Source organism: Jatropha curcas, chromosome 11, assembly GCF_041381405.1.
Source record: "Jatropha curcas cultivar XTBG-Jc1 chromosome 11, XTBG_Jcur_1.0, whole genome shotgun sequence".
In the NCBI taxonomy this organism is placed as follows: Eukaryota; Viridiplantae; Streptophyta; class Magnoliopsida; order Malpighiales; family Euphorbiaceae; genus Jatropha; species Jatropha curcas.
This window is the reverse complement of record NC_143161.1, coordinates 495,461-510,603: the sequence shown is the minus strand read 5'-3', so window position 1 is coordinate 510,603 and position 15,143 is coordinate 495,461. Positions and strand designations below refer to the sequence as shown.

General features: G+C 35.7%; 2 protein-coding genes and 1 pseudogene across 5 annotated transcripts; 1 reads left to right on the top strand and 2 right to left on the bottom strand.

Annotated features, from left to right (window-relative positions):
- Window positions 1-404: 404 nt before the first annotated feature.
- On the bottom strand, window positions 405-2,079 carry LOC105650101 (cytochrome P450 716B1-like; annotated as a pseudogene).
- Window positions 2,080-3,709: 1,630 nt separating this feature from the next.
- Window positions 3,710-13,003, top strand: LOC105649356 (binding / calmodulin binding protein). Of its 4 annotated transcripts, none has more exons than XM_089716560.1 (20): window positions 3,710-4,525; window positions 4,682-5,150; window positions 5,249-5,334; window positions 5,543-5,656; window positions 5,748-5,936; window positions 6,042-6,107; window positions 6,342-6,404; window positions 6,622-6,744; window positions 6,839-6,955; window positions 7,176-7,283; window positions 7,372-7,501; window positions 7,970-8,107; window positions 8,733-8,909; window positions 8,982-9,604; window positions 10,059-10,236; window positions 10,367-10,608; window positions 11,425-11,614; window positions 12,082-12,307; window positions 12,402-12,557; window positions 12,669-13,003. In XM_089716560.1, exons 1-20 carry the CDS (start codon window positions 3,812-3,814, stop codon window positions 12,754-12,756), a joined length of 4,197 nt encoding a protein of 1,398 aa, XP_089572686.1. In that variant the 5' UTR covers window positions 3,710-3,811; the 3' UTR covers window positions 12,757-13,003. The 4 variants fall into 4 exon arrangements, with proteins under 4 accessions (XP_089572686.1, XP_037496535.1, XP_089572685.1 ...); XM_037640607.2 differs by having other exon boundaries at window positions 3,711-4,525; window positions 9,000-9,604; XM_089716559.1 differs by having other exon boundaries at window positions 3,711-4,525; window positions 7,366-7,501.
- A 764-nt stretch (window positions 13,004-13,767) lies between these two features.
- LOC105649355 (HSP20-like chaperones superfamily protein) lies at window positions 13,768-14,656 on the bottom strand. The gene is made up of 2 exons (XM_012235981.4): window positions 14,292-14,656; window positions 13,768-14,189 (listed from the first exon to the last, which is right to left on the bottom strand). The coding sequence occupies exons 1-2, from the start codon at window positions 14,431-14,433 to the stop codon at window positions 13,921-13,923; spliced, it is 411 nt and encodes a 136-aa protein (XP_012091371.1). The 5' UTR covers window positions 14,434-14,656; the 3' UTR covers window positions 13,768-13,920.
- Window positions 14,657-15,143: the final 487 nt, after the last annotated feature.

The window sequence follows — 15,143 nt, the reverse complement described above, 5'->3', positions numbered from 1 at the left end:
TACAGAAATAGAAAAATACAGAATATAGAAATAAATATAGATATAGATTTTCAAAAATATTTTTAAATTTAAAAATATCTTGAAATAATTTAATTAATTAAACTTTTTTTGTAATATTTCAATGTTTGATTATATAAAAATACACACTACAAGGAGTTTTACAAGGAAATTCCTATGCTAAATGCAGATCAGACAAAAACTTGATTTCCTGTACAGATTTTGTACAGGTTAATGTGCCTGATCATATCTGTAATTCTCCAAATATTCTTGTTTTCTGATTACATTTATTGCAAGTTTCATAAATTTATTGTTCAGTAGTTCCATTTCCAACTTTTTTATATCTAAAACTTCTCTGCAATTGTTAGTTTCTCAATTGTCTTTGTCCATGACTTTTAACTACAGTATTATCTTTTCTTTGGCTCTATTTGTATCTCTAAGCCATCCTTAAAAGATGGCATTGGATCCCTGGAGAAGGACATATCTGAGCTGCAGAGCTTCCATGTGAATCGGGTCACTAGGTAATAAATTGTAGCTAAAGTTTCAATTCTTGCAAATTCATTTCCAGGACAAATCCTGGGTCCTCCTCCAAAAGCTGTAAAACTGTAGGGTGGAACTGATGCTTGTTTCTCGAAATGGGTTGGATCAAACTTTGATGGATTTGGGAAGATGCACTCATCCATATGTGTCATACAGGCGGCCCACATCACCTGATACACAAAACACACAAAAATACCAGGTTTTTATATATACCCTTTATATAGATCAGATACTGAAACCGAACTAAATTGCGGTTAAGACCTGGTATCCTTTGGGAATGAGGAAACCTTCGTAATCGAAATCTTTAAGGACTTTCCTGAAAGAGCAAAACACAGGAGGAGTCATCCTTAGAGTCTCCATTGCAACTCTCCATGTGTATTTCATTCTTGAAAGATCATTCCATGATAGAAGTTCCCTTGGGTCCTTACTCTTAGCTATCTCCTCTTGTTCTGCAATTTTAAGTTAAATTAATAGTAATTATCAAGAATATGCTAATTTCTGAAAAATATAATATGTATATATATACCTTGAACAATTCTGGCATAAACAGAAGGTTCATTGGCTAAAAGCCTGATCAAGAAAGTGAGGAGGATGGAGGTAGTGTCATGTCCTGCGAGCATTATAATAACAATATTCGATACAATTTCCTCATTAGATAATACTGGTGAGTTGTCTTCATTTCGGAGACTGATCAAGTTAGTGAGAAGATCTTGTTTCGGGGAAGCATTTTTTTCCTCTAAAGCTGCCTTTTTTTCATGTAAAAGATCCATTATAATAGTTCTGATCTTTGCACTTGCTTTAAGGCTTCTATTGAAGCGTGTGTAGGGGCAAATTGATCGGTACTGATAATACTCCCTCCATAATTTGCAGGAAAAGCTGCCCGAGCAAGTCCCTTCTCGATCCTCGTTCTATTCCAATAATAAGCGAGCTCATGACATTGAAAGTAAGTTTCTTCATTAATGGCATTGCCTAATAAAACCATGCAAATCTAGTTAGATACAAATTTAAAGAAGACATTTTTAATATTTGATAAATCGAACTTGGAAATACCAAAATCTTATCCTTGCCATGCCAATGCTTTTCGAAATGCTTTCTAATTTCTTCATCCACCTGTAATACATATTGCTTCAACACTTCAGGCTTTAGAAATGAAACAAGAGCACCTCTAATCCGCTTGTGGTCATTTCCTCTTAATTCCATAATATTACCCTCACCGAAGATCCTTCTTATCGAGGAAGGTTGTTGATTGGCAAGAATATCGCCATCGCAGGTGTAGATGTATTTGTTTGCAGCCTGGCCATGGAGAAATACTGTTGGGGTACCAAAAACGTTCATTTTTGAAATTGGACCGTACCTTTCCACTCTTTTCTGAAGCCAGTTTTCTGCTGTATTTGCACGCATAGCACGCAGAAGGCTGAAGCTCTGACCGATTATAGGTAAACCAAAAGAACCCGGTGGAAGCCTTTTGGAAGTTTTCTTGGGTAGGAGAAAGTATATAGGAAGAATAAGAAGCAATAAGCAGAAATAGATTGCAGGATACATTTTTCCAAGCTGGGTATGAATATCATAGAGATTCACTCTATATTTATAGTAAACACGACAAATGATTCTTCTTTCCAACTTGACAATTAATTAAAATGTCAAAACTTAAGAATCTTCACCTTGAAATATTCCTATCTTGGCCAGGAAGTCGTATGGTAGTGTCGTTTAGCTTGTTGTCTGCACATGGAATTATTGTCTTGTGCATATGATGCAAGAGTAACCTGGGATTAGAACATAATAATAATGGCATGGTATCGAATTTGCATTCTTACATTTACAAGATTTAAATCGCTTACTATATAGACCAAGACCTTGTTTATAATATTGCTACAACATTTTTATGTAGACATTCATAGTTTGAATCTCTATCGCTAGAAATGAAAATGTAAGAGATCAATCAATACTTGTAGTCGTAGCTTGACACGTGACAATGAGATGTACTAAAATTTTTGATTGGTGATGTCAGTCTAGGCTTGGCCACGGTTCTGGAACTGGCGGTTCCGGTTCCAGAAAAATTGGAACTAGAACCGAACCGAAAAGGTCCGGTTCCGGTTCTGGTTTCGGTTCCGATCGGTTTTCCTGTGAATCGCATAATTTTAAATTTTAAATTTTGAAGACCGGTTTAAAAAAAAAATTATTTGAACACAAAAAAATTAAAAAAATACACCTAAAAAATAAAAAAATACTTCAATTAAATTTATTTTTTTTAAAGACTTGAACATAATTATTTTTTTTAAAAAAAAATTTTAACTGAATTTATTTTTTGTTTAAAAAAGTTTGAACATAATTTTAAATTTTGAAGACCGATTTAAAAAATATATATATTTGAACATAAAAAATTAAAAGATACACCTAAAAAATTAAAAAATACTTCAATTAAATTTATTTTTTTAAAGACTTGAACATAATTAAGAGATTTCACAACAAAAATTAAAAAAAAAAAAAAACCTGACAGTTTGGCTAGAACAGCCGGTTCCCCGGCCGGTTCGGGGAACCGGCGGTTCCAGTCCGGTTCCGACCAGTTCTCTGGAACCGCCGGTTCCGGTTCCAGAAAATTTAGAACCGGAACCGAACCGAAATTTTTCGGTTTCGATTCTTATTCGGCCCGGTTCCGGTTACGGTTCCGGATCGGTTCGAACCGACGGTTCTGATTCCCAAAACCGTAATATGGCCATCTCTATGTCCGTCACAGTTTTATTGAAATAAACTATGTTGTAATAACGTCACTACCCTAATAAAAGAAATAAATGTCAGATGATTACTAAACTTTTTTAAAATTAAATAACAGGGTCAAATAATGCCAAAGCTCCCTGTTTTTTCATTTCTTTCTACAAGTCTTCTGACCTGAGCAACATTTTGAAGTTTAAGTGGAGTAAGAAGAAAAGCAATTGATAATAAAATGATGGAGAAAAAAAAAAAAATTCGGTTTCAACTTGATCCAAGGGATTATTTTGAGCTTATTTAATTAAATATTTCTGAAAAATTAATGAATAAATTGAGCGTTTCTTTTTTTTTTTTTTTCTAAAGAAAAAAAGTCATTGAAGCCCAATTCCGTAATTCTGATAAAGCTTCACTGAAGCTCTTTCAGGTGACGTGTCCTACATCTATTCGCTCTTCCCACATTTCAAATTCAAAAGGCTCTCTCGGTCTCTCCCTCCCATTTCTCTTCTCCCTAAAGCCTACAAGAAAACGCTCTTTTCAAATCCAGCAATCTTAACTCTGTCTACTGTCAATGGAAGGTAACGATCAGCCATGTCCGTCACCATATGCACCGGCTTCTTCTTCTTCTTCACTACTCAAGGACATTTCAAATTTCAGAACCCCAAAACGCCCCTCTCATATCTCCAATTTCACCTCTTCCCCTTACCCCCAATTTTTCACTGCCTCCAAACAGACCCCACGGCAGTCTCCGTCATCCTCCTTTCGCCGTTACCATCACCGCCCTTCCCTCTCTGGTCGGCCAAAACACAAAACCGCCACTGCCCGTCGACTCAAGGCTTTTGAGCTCGAGCAATCCAAGTCCTCACGTAAGGTTCAGATTAAAAAAGAACAGTCTCTTCAATCACTTGCAAAGTCCCTCACTACTTGGCTCAATTTCCTCTTCCAGAACCCTAGGTCCTGCGGCTGTGAATTGACTATCAATGGAGATCAAGACATGGGTCCGGCGGGAAAGTTGGGGAAGAGGGATAGTGGACCTAGGGTTGGGGTGGTTGGAGTGGATGCTGCATGGCGGAGTCCGAAGAGGCAGAGGGATCTGAAGTGGCGAGGCGGTGATCATTTGGAGCTTAAAGGAGACGAGAGCTTATCTAGTTTTAAGTACTATGGTTCATTAAGGAATTCACTGAAGGATATTTGTAGTTTCGATGATTTGAAGCAGAGGATGGGGGCGTATTTGAGCTTGGCTAGTTGTAAGGAGATTTTTGATGTCATGACTCATGTAGTTAAAGTATGGTCTCGTCTCTTCTCTTAAATATTGTAACTGCTGGTGCTCTTTTCTATAATTTACTCTGGGGTTTTGATTGCCGTGTTAGTTAATAGTTGGCATTTTTAAGAACTGTAATTTTAAGTGTCGGTAATTAATTTTGTTTCGTTATTTCCACAGAATATTGATGAAGGAAGGTTGAAAATGAAGCCACATTGCCCCATAGTAACAGATGTTGGAATGAAAGAGAAGGCCACGAGAATTCTTATGTGCTATAACCCAATTTGGCTTCGAGTTGGATTGCATATTATTTTAGGTGGCGATTCATTGTTGCCCGATGGAGATGTCAATTCTGACCAAGAAATCGCCTTCTTGAAGATGGTAATTGAAAAGCAGTTTTTCTCACATGCTGGACTAGCAAAAGCTTATGCTTATAACAAGATGGTTGAAGGTTTATATAGACCCGGTTACTATGAAAATTTGGGGAATGTATTATTGAAGAGATTTTTGCTGCTGGTTCTTATCCTTGATAGAGTAAAATCTCGTAGCACACTTTCTCTGAAGTATGGTATTGATGGAGTTGATGGGGGTTCTCCTCTTTTGTTCAAGCTCCAATCTAGTATCAAGTCTAGTCGTCAAATGATTAACGGTAATTTTAGAATCATTCCTCATCTCGTATTTCGTAGATTGACTATAACTGTATTTTATTCATTTTAGCTGACTTTTCTCTATTTTATATAAAACTAGATTTCTTATCATCGGAGATTATGCTGGGAGAAGGTAACCTTCTTGCACATCTAGTGATTGTAGGTTACAAAGCATCATATCAGCAGGTAAGTGGTTCAATTTCTGCCATGGTAAACTCATTTGCATATGGATGTGCGTGCCTGTTGTGTTTAGGGGGTCAAGAGGCAGTGAATCTTGCACCTTTAAGCTGTGGGTCTCATGCATTAATGGCAAAGCTTAAACTAAAACTCCATTTTATGAACAATATAGTTCTGTTAATTGGCTAATTTACCAACAAAAACTTCATATCTACAGTGCCCTCTTGTTGAGTATGACTTTAGAGTGACGGACATATTTTTAGACCTACAAGATGGAGTGCGGCTTTGCAGAGCCATTCAGCTCTTGCAAAATGACTCATCTATTCTTATGGTTAGTTTTTCTTTTCTTTTAAGCTATGGATAAAAAAGGGAATTCATGAAACCTTAAAAACTATTCAACACGCTGAGGCTCGTTGTGGCAGAAAATGGTAGTCCCATCTGATACTCGCAAGAAAAATTTGGTGAATTGTGGCGTTGCACTGCAACATCTAAAACACGCTGGTGTGAAGTTGTGCGATGGAGATGGAATGACAATCATGGAAGATGATGTTGCTAATGGAGACAAGGAACTAACCATTAACTTGCTCTGGAACGTGTTCATCCATCTGCAGGTTTGTTTGCTTCTTTTCCTACTGCCATAGTTCTAAACTGTGTTATGACACTTTATGAAGTGAATAATTTAAGGTTCTTGACCTATCTCTTCATAAACTCTGCAGCTGCCACTTCTGATCAGCGGCACAATCTTAACAGAGGAAATTTTGAAAATTCGGGGAAGCAATGTGGTACGATTCAATTTTTGAGCTTTTTTTTTAATTTTTTATTTTTTATTTAAAGCATATGGAAAACATGTGTCCCTGGAGTTTTTCATTTCTAATTTTCACATTAGTGAAGCTGTAGCTTCAAAAAATGTGGCTGAACTTTTGGCACTTTCCATTTCTTTTTTCAGTTAGTTCTTTCTATTTTTTCTGTAGTTGCTCTCATTTTAAGTTGCATTTTTATTGTCCGGTCTTTCACAGGACCCCTTGAAAGGCATTAATCTTGGTTCTTCTTCCTTGGAGTTGCTTTTAAACTGGATCCAGGTAGGCACGTCCGCGTCATGTATTTCTCTGCACATCACTCTCCCTCCCTCTCTTCATGCCCTTTATTGTCCTCTCTTATGCATGTTAGATCCAGCTTCTACTAGTCTTGCCAGCTGGAGCATGTATATCTAATGAGATCCTTCTTTGACTTTCCCAATGGCTTTTTTCGTTTTTCGCTTTGGTTTGTATGCTTACAACCATTGGCATTGTTCTGCAGGCAGTGTGTGAAACGTATGATCACAAGGTTGATAGTTTTTCTTCTTTGGTTGATGGAAAAGCCATATGGTGTTTACTTGACTATTATTTCCGGAGAGAACTTTATTGTTCTCAATCCCTCAAGGTGGTATTTATTTTCCTATCTTGTTATCTTTGTTTTTAATTCTATCTATGCTACTTTCTCCTTTGTTCTTTTCACATTTATCTTTTGTTCACAGAATCCTCATGACAATAAAGGTGGAGAATCCATTATGTCTGCTGCTGATTACACAGATGCGGTCCACAATTTTATATTATCACAGAAGCTAATAACCTTGTTGGGGAATTTTCCGGAGGTAAGGATTTGAGAATTTAAACAATTGCAGTTAAGTTATTCATATGCATTCAAAACACATTAGCTCATGAAAAGAATAATTGAAGGAAAAAGATGTCTCTGACAAGCAATAATTTAATTTCATGATATCTTGCAATTTTGATATCGCTCGAGCGTGACAATTCTCTGAATAATTGACAAGTTTGACATTCTATGAAAAATTTTCATATGCTTATTTACAGGTTCTGCAAATCAGTGACATACTTGAACATAATGGTGCAATCAGTGAACAGAGTGTGGTTATTCTCTTGGTCTTTTTGGCTTCACAGCTGACTGCAAAGAAAACCATGGTAATGCCAGTATTTATACGCACAAAATAATTGGATCTACAGACTTAGGAAATACCTAATTAACTGCTTGTTTGTCTGGTAGGATCAGCTGAATTTTCATAAACTGTTGTCCTGTAATTGTCAAAGTCACGAGAGGAGACATTCAGATGGTGAAAACTCTGTTTTGAGTGTGAAAGGACTGCTAGACCACGAAGAAGTAGATGGGCACAATACTGGAGGTCAGTACTTCTATTTAAAAATATGTCTCTTTGCAGTGCATAACTTTTTCATTACATTGATGTTTGTGTTCTGTTTCCTTTTCGCTTTCATATGTTGAGCATTTCAAGTATATAGGCAATTGTGAAATAATTTTGTAACTAAAAAGTTCTGAAATTTAGGATATGTCCAATATTCCTTTGTCTGTATCCGTACTTGAGAGGGTGCCTAAAGGTTGATTCATGCATCTGGATTTGGCTGGTTGACAATCATGTACTTTCCCTTTTTGCAAAGTATGAAAATTCTCATAAAATTAGATCATACAGAAGGAAAACATGTTTGACTTTTGGAAACTGAGTTCTTTCCTAAAATTAAGCAAAAATATCAAATGCTATATTGTATACCTGCAGTTCTAGGTAATGAATAAAAAACAATGGTTCTAAAGGTTGATGCTTTATCTTTGTCGTATTTTAATTCCCCTTTTATTGCAGATGCTGCTAGAAAGTTTAAGGCCATCAAGGCTTGGTGGCAAGATATGGCGGAACGGAATAAAAAATTTGTTACAGAGCCTGCAACTTCTACTTTGCAGAACAACTCAACTAGCAAGTCCAAAGTCAACATTCTAAAAGGTTTTCCTTATAGATCCTTCTCAGTTTATTGTTTTTTGTGATGGTCTCAGCATGTTTTCGAATTCTTAGAACAGTTCATAAGTTTTCGAAGCCCTTGTCTTTCTTTGTTATAGAATTCAGCACAACATTTCTGTCTTTTTTTAACACAGTTAATATTTTGTGTTTTTGAGTATTGGACTATTGGGAGAGGACTTGAATTGTCCAGGTCAGATATGCACGTACTGGTAGGCTAGGCCTGTGATTGCTTTAGTTGAATTAATTATTAACAGAATTTAGTTTCAGTTTCAGTTACTACTCGATTACAGAGTTATTATTTGTCAGCAATTAACAGGTCAACAGTTTCTTTTTTTTATTTTTTTATGTTCGACCTAATTATAATTTATACCGAGTTCTGCAATTACGTTTCCCTTCTGATTGGTGCAAGTAGAACTGGCATGCCTTTTTGCTCAATTCTGTTGCTTGAATCCATTACTTTTAATAGTTTTTATTTGCCTCTTTCCTCCTTTTCACATATTGGAACATCTGAGTTCATTAGAGAATTTTTAAATTGTATTCAGTTTTTTTTACTTTTTCTCTACCACAACTATCTCATTACCAAAGTTGCCTTTTTGAATACCTGTTTCAGGAAATGCAGCAACACTCATACAGTCGCACTTAAGGAGATCAGTTGCACGTCGCAATTTTTTGAAGACTATCAATGCAATTTTCTTTTTGCAGACTGTTATTCGGGCTTGGTTAATGGTGAAGCAGAAATCTGCACTCAACAATTTCAGCATTCTTAGTGTTCAGGAGTCTATATACGGTATTCATATTTCCTTACCATCACATTTTTTATGACCTCTACTAGTTCAATGGAATTCTTGACTTTTTTTAGGATTGGTCATTGTTGCAGAGAAGTGGAAACAGTCAGACAGAGTTGGGAGATATGTCCAGTGTATTGTTGATAGACATAGCTTTGTTAAGTTAAGAAAATCAGTAATTTTCATCCAGCAAGCAGCAAGGATTTGGATGAAGGAAAGACTTAATTGTAGAAGTTCTAGAAATCATGGTGTATTCATTATTGATCTAGTTAATGCAGCCATAATTATTCAGAAATATTTTCGTGGTTGGATAGCAAGGTCCGGGTGCAAGGTAATTCAGATGAAGACAGCTTCACGCATGTGCCAAGTGAACAGTAGTGATATTGAAACAGAAGCAGCCATTAAAATCCAGCGTTCTTGGAAGAATTACATATCCAGTAGGTCTCTCCTCAATCAACATCTAGCTGCAGCTAGAATTCAGAGTCATTTCCGAGGTATGCTCTTAAGAAGGAAATTTTTAAAACAGAAGCAAGTGGTAATAAAACTCCAGAGTAATATTAGACGTGCAAAATGTTGGAAGTCCTATCAAGAGCTTAGAACCACTACCAGGTCAGCTATCATTATTCAATCTCACATACGTGGATGGATTGCACGGAGAGCAGCTTGGAGGAACAGACAACTTGTTGGTTTGCTTAAAGTAAGTTATTCCTTTTTCTAACTATCACAAGTGGCAAGTCACATCTTAATTGTTCATTTAATTCTATCTATCAAGGGTTCTTGTTGTACTTATAAGTATATAGGACTAATTTACTTTATGTTGATGAATTGTTGATCAAAATTGGCTTATTTCTGATTCAGGCTAGGCATTACATAATCATTTTTGACTTCTGTGAGCTATATTGATTCACCCTCACCACCAACTGTGTCTTATTTCTATAATTCTGGTTCATATGAAATTGATATTTTTTAGATGGCTACGTTTTTCCTGAAGACAAATGCTCTTGGCAATGCTGAGTCTTTTGGGGGCAATTTCAGCAGTCCCCATCTTTAGCTCTCTATCTCTCTCTTTTATCTAATGGATCTGCGGTTCTTTATGTTTCTTTTAACTTGTTTATTAAAGCAATGAGTTACAAATGTTTTAATGAATTCAGAGATGCTGCCGTGGTTGGTTGACAAGGAAGAACTATTTGCTTAAGAGAGAAGCTGCAATAGAAATCCAAAGTGCTATTCGGTGCTTTAACTGCTCGAAGGCATTTCATTGCAGCAAAATTGCTGCTGTTGAAATTCAACGGTTTGTCAGGGGACAGATCACTCGGAAAAGTCTCCTAGGTATTTTTTGAAAATTTCTCCTATAAAAACTCTTTTTGGCTGTATATTTCCTTTCATAAGCTCCTCTCTTTGTTTCTATTCATGTTGGGTTGTCTTAAAGCTAACCATATTTAGTCTTGGGCTATTACAGGGGCTTCTCACTTCCAGTCAGCCACTGATGCTAATTTCAATTTGCAAACTTCAGTTGGATGCACTCAGAGTTTTGAATTGAAAATGATGATATCTTCAATATTGAAGCTGCAAAGGTGGTGGAGAAGCGTTTCATCGCTTAAACTAAGAATAAAGTCAGTAATTCTTATACAGTCTTATCTTCGAGGATGGATTGCCAGGCGAGAGGTCTCTAGAGAAAGGCATTGTGCTGTGATGATCCAAGTAAGAATGTAGTTTCTCTCAGTTCAGCAATGTTTCTACTAAAATGCATTGCTTCTGGAATATAGCATGCATGTTTTATTGAAAATCTAATTGAGGACTTTCTTAACAATACAAGATTAAGTTGTCAAATTTTTCTTCACATTGATGAAGTTGTCAAACAGCTGATTGCTTCCCCTTCAATTTTCTTGTTTGTTGATAAATGGCTTAGGTAAATACAAATTACTCTATAAAGCCTTGTTTCAACAACTTGATTACTGCATAAGTTTTTTTTACGACTTTCTTTTCATCACTCTCTTTCTTTCTGGATATAATCTTGCTTTCCTGCTTAATCAATGATTAAGGGTTCTTTTGTTGAAGAGTTCCTGCCTTAATATCATCTTGCAGCTTCATAGGTCATTTATGTCCCCATTTTTTTCATTTTGTTCTTTTATTATATATGTTTTGAGTGAGTTTGTGTGTTTATCTGGAGGGGTTACGTAGGCTGTAGGTAGCTTCTTCATGATTGAACTTAGTTGTTTGACTACTCAACACTCCAATGTTCAGAGGCAGAGTATCGCCTTCCATTGACGTTGATGTATGGCATGTGAAAAATTTATGGTTAGGATACTATCATGTTTCATTGCCTCAGTTGATATATGGGGAAATTAATCTTATAATTTTCCAGTGAATATAAGATAAGAATGTCTATTTGGTAATTTGCTTGCTTTGATCACATTTTATATATCCTATTTATCCTTTCTAGTTTATATTTATTTAGTTTTTGGTTCTGGCTATTCTTATCATAGTTGAAGTATTAACATTTCGTAAATTTGACAGTCGCACTGGAGAGGTTATCTTTTGCGCAAAGACTCAAAAGGCAAGCTATTGGATTTGCGCTTGAGAGTTCAAAAGTCGGCTAAGAATGTAGATGACAGTATGCGAATTATTAACAGACTGAAAATGGCGCTTTCAGAACTATTGAGTATGAAAAGCATTAGTGGAATCCTTCATAATTGTGCAACATTAGGTAAGGATTTCTTATTGCTTGTATAATTTGGCAAAATTTTCAATTTGATTCAAGTTATTGCCCTTACTGCTATCTGGAAAATGTTGCATGGTTAGAGATTTTTTTCCAGGGATTCTTGTTTTCCCACATGATACTATAGTTCACAAAGACATTTCATAGGATGAGCAATTAAGTACCCATTCCAAAAACCTGTTTGGACAAAGAGGAAAGCCAACTTTCTTTAACATATGATTGGGAAAAGCATGGAAAAGGAAAGGTTACAGGAATACAATTGTACTCTAAATGTTTATGTCAACTGTCTTGTGCAGTTAATGATTTTTTTAATCATTAAATCAAGAATTATACTAGTAGAATATGCATATGACAGAATTTAATCCATGTTTAAATAATAACTAGGAGTCTAAGAAGCTTCTGATCCTAAAAGAATATTATGGCGTCATATACTCATATCAAAGTTTGTGTGGCAGACATGACCACTGAACATTCTCAGAGATGTTGTGAGGAACTTGTGGCTGCCGGAGCAATTGGCATTTTACTGAAATTGATTTGCTCAGTCAGCCGAAGTGTTCCTGATCAGCAGGTTTTAAAGCATGCACTCTCAACCATCCGGAACCTTACCCGTTATCAACATTTGATTCAAGTGCTAATTGAAAGCGAAGGATCAATAGAAATAATATTTTTGGAATTTCTCAGGTATTCATCTTATCTTTTAGAATGAAACATCAAAAATATATTTTCAGTCATTATTTACAAATAAAGTTTGTCTATCCAAATAAAATTTTTCCAGGAACAAGGAGGAAGGTTATTTTATTGCTTCAGAGATTCTGAAGAAGATCTTTTCAGAACACAGAGGTGCTAAAACCTTGCGCAAGTTACCCGCCCTCTTGAAGAGGTTAAATAGTCTTGTGGAAGAACAAACAAGGAAGGCAACTATTGAAAAAAGGTAAAAGACACTGACATTTTTGCAATTTTCTTCTCTTGTATATTACATGATAGGAAGTTTCAAATCAGGTGACAGATGCCTAAAACTTAAGTATGTCCTATTTTTATGTAGGAACCCTCATGGTGTGTCAGCAAAAGAGAAAGCAGAAAGAAGATTGAGAGAGGCCCTTGAACTCCTGAAACTGATGAAAACTCACTGATTTCTGGTTAATGAACTCGTGCACTCATGGCGTGGTTAGTTTGTGTGCTTTAGGGCGTTAATGTTTATAATATTTGTAAAACCATTTTATGTTTGGCATATAACGTGACAGCGTTGAACGACTGTACATAGGAAAAACGACGCTGTTTAAACAACTTGTGATATTCTTTTTAAGAAAACGGCTTACAGTTGTGGCGATTTAGTCACGAAGTCGTTCCGATCTTAAAAAAACGAGACCGTATTTGTCATCTTGGGGTCATCTTTGGTTAGCAACGGCTTGTAGTTGTCGCTATTTGAGTGATATATTTTTTTACAAGACAACGTTGGTTGTCGTACGAGCTCTCCTTGGCTAGAAGAACAAACTACATCGTTCAAACGAATCTCTTGCCAGTCGTTTCCTGATTTAAAATACTGAATTTCATTTATTATTTCCTAAGTAAAAAAAAAAAAAAAGAATTCATTTAAATCCCGTATAAAATAAATTGTATACAAAAGTACATCCTGTTAAAAGAATTATATTCTCTTTTGACTTCCCTTCTTTAGGGTTCATTTTCTTTTTCTGTTTTTTTTTGTTTTTTGTTTTTTTTTTAAGATTAAGGCTTTATAAATCGAGTTTGAATCCTCAATGGTAAAAAAAAAAAAAAAAAAAAAAAAAAAAGACTTCGAAAATATTTTCTAATGCTTAAATGTTTTATAAATAATTCAAATTTTTATACTTGCGTGTTCATGTAAAAATTTGCAACTTGCTAGCCAAATATCTATGGCGATGCAACTATTTATTTGGCAACTTGCAACTAACCCTGGTTAAAGAGCGGTTACCCCGAAAGGCTGCGGCTGCGGTGCACTTGACGTTATCTTTTTGGAAGACGAAATTCAGATGAAGAATATAATATCTACGGCAACTACTAGTTTCAAAGCCCTGTTTGAACAGTCGATAAAAAAGTTATAGAAGCCCGCAAGCTTTCTGTCATCTAAATTTTAGATTAAATAATGATAAAAGAAGCACAACAAGTAGCATCTGCAATTTCTTTCTAATATATCTTGATCAAATTTAAACTCTATCAATAACAATGATCAAATATAGCATACTTATGCTAAAAATTCAAAATCCAATAATATTAGGTGCTAATTAAGACGCTAATCAAATCATGTGAAGATTAATAATTCATGCAGCTCTAGCAGTAACTTCTAGCCTATCTGAAATGGTCGTTGGGTCAATAAGGAGTCCCCTTCTTCTGTAAGATCTCGGTACGGTGACTGTCAATACACCCTCTTCATATCCTGCTGATATTCCATTAATATCAACCAAACCCGGAAGTCGAAATTTCCTCACGAAGCTCTTGGCAGGTTTAGTTGATTCATCAATGGCTTCAGTTCTAATAATAAGGTAGATTGAATCCTCAACCTCCACCTTTATTTCCTCCTTCCTCACTCCTGCAATAAAAATCAATAAAGAACTGAACTTTTCATTCCAATGAAAAAGTAGCAACATGAAAATGCAAAAAAATGGAAAAATGTTAAGAAAAATTGAAGTACCAGGCATATCAGCTGAGTAAACATGAGAATCAGGTGTTTGGGCCCAGTGAACATAGTTTTCTGAGGTGGCGGGATAGGAGAAGTAGGCAGGAGAGGCAAGGAGATAGTGCCATGGGAAAGGTTGATGGGTAGGGAGCTCCATTTTCTCCCTTCTGTTAAGTTTTTGTGGACAGGGAAACGAGCGAGAGATATATCAGAATGCAGCCCTACTTCTGTTTATACTGAGAGAGAGAGAGAGAGAGAGATAAAGGTATTTGACCCTTTAATTATTTGAGAGTAAGTAGCCAAATTGCAAGTTGGTGGGGTTTTGAGGCTGCAAGGTGATTGGGCATTCAAACCTTGCAGGAGGTTTCCTTCAATCCAAGGAAACGAAATAATGAATGCCAAAAATGTGAGGTCCCAATTTATTGGATTACTATTTTGTTCTGCAATGACAACTTTATCCTTCACAAAAACAGTAGCATTTCATTTCTTTCACTTTTTATTCTATCAATGAAAAATAATAAGTTTTCACCCCAGTATTCATCAACTGAGCTTGGTCACCTTGGTCACTGTTCACCTTTTGTCCCAGTGATTTCTAGTTTACGTGTATATAAATTTTCAAATATTGATATTTTCAATATCGTCACATCCTATTATAACAAAAGAAAAAAGAAATATCATCATAATGCATATTTGGATGAGCAAAAGATAGCCATATTCAGCATGATTAATTAATTGCTATAAAAAGATAACAAGATAGACAGCAAGGAAACGATTGTTGATTAAGATCAAAGGAAACATTTAAAGTTCATGCTTCACAGAAGCTGTCCTTAATCCCCAAAAGAAATCATGACGCTTATAATATACTAC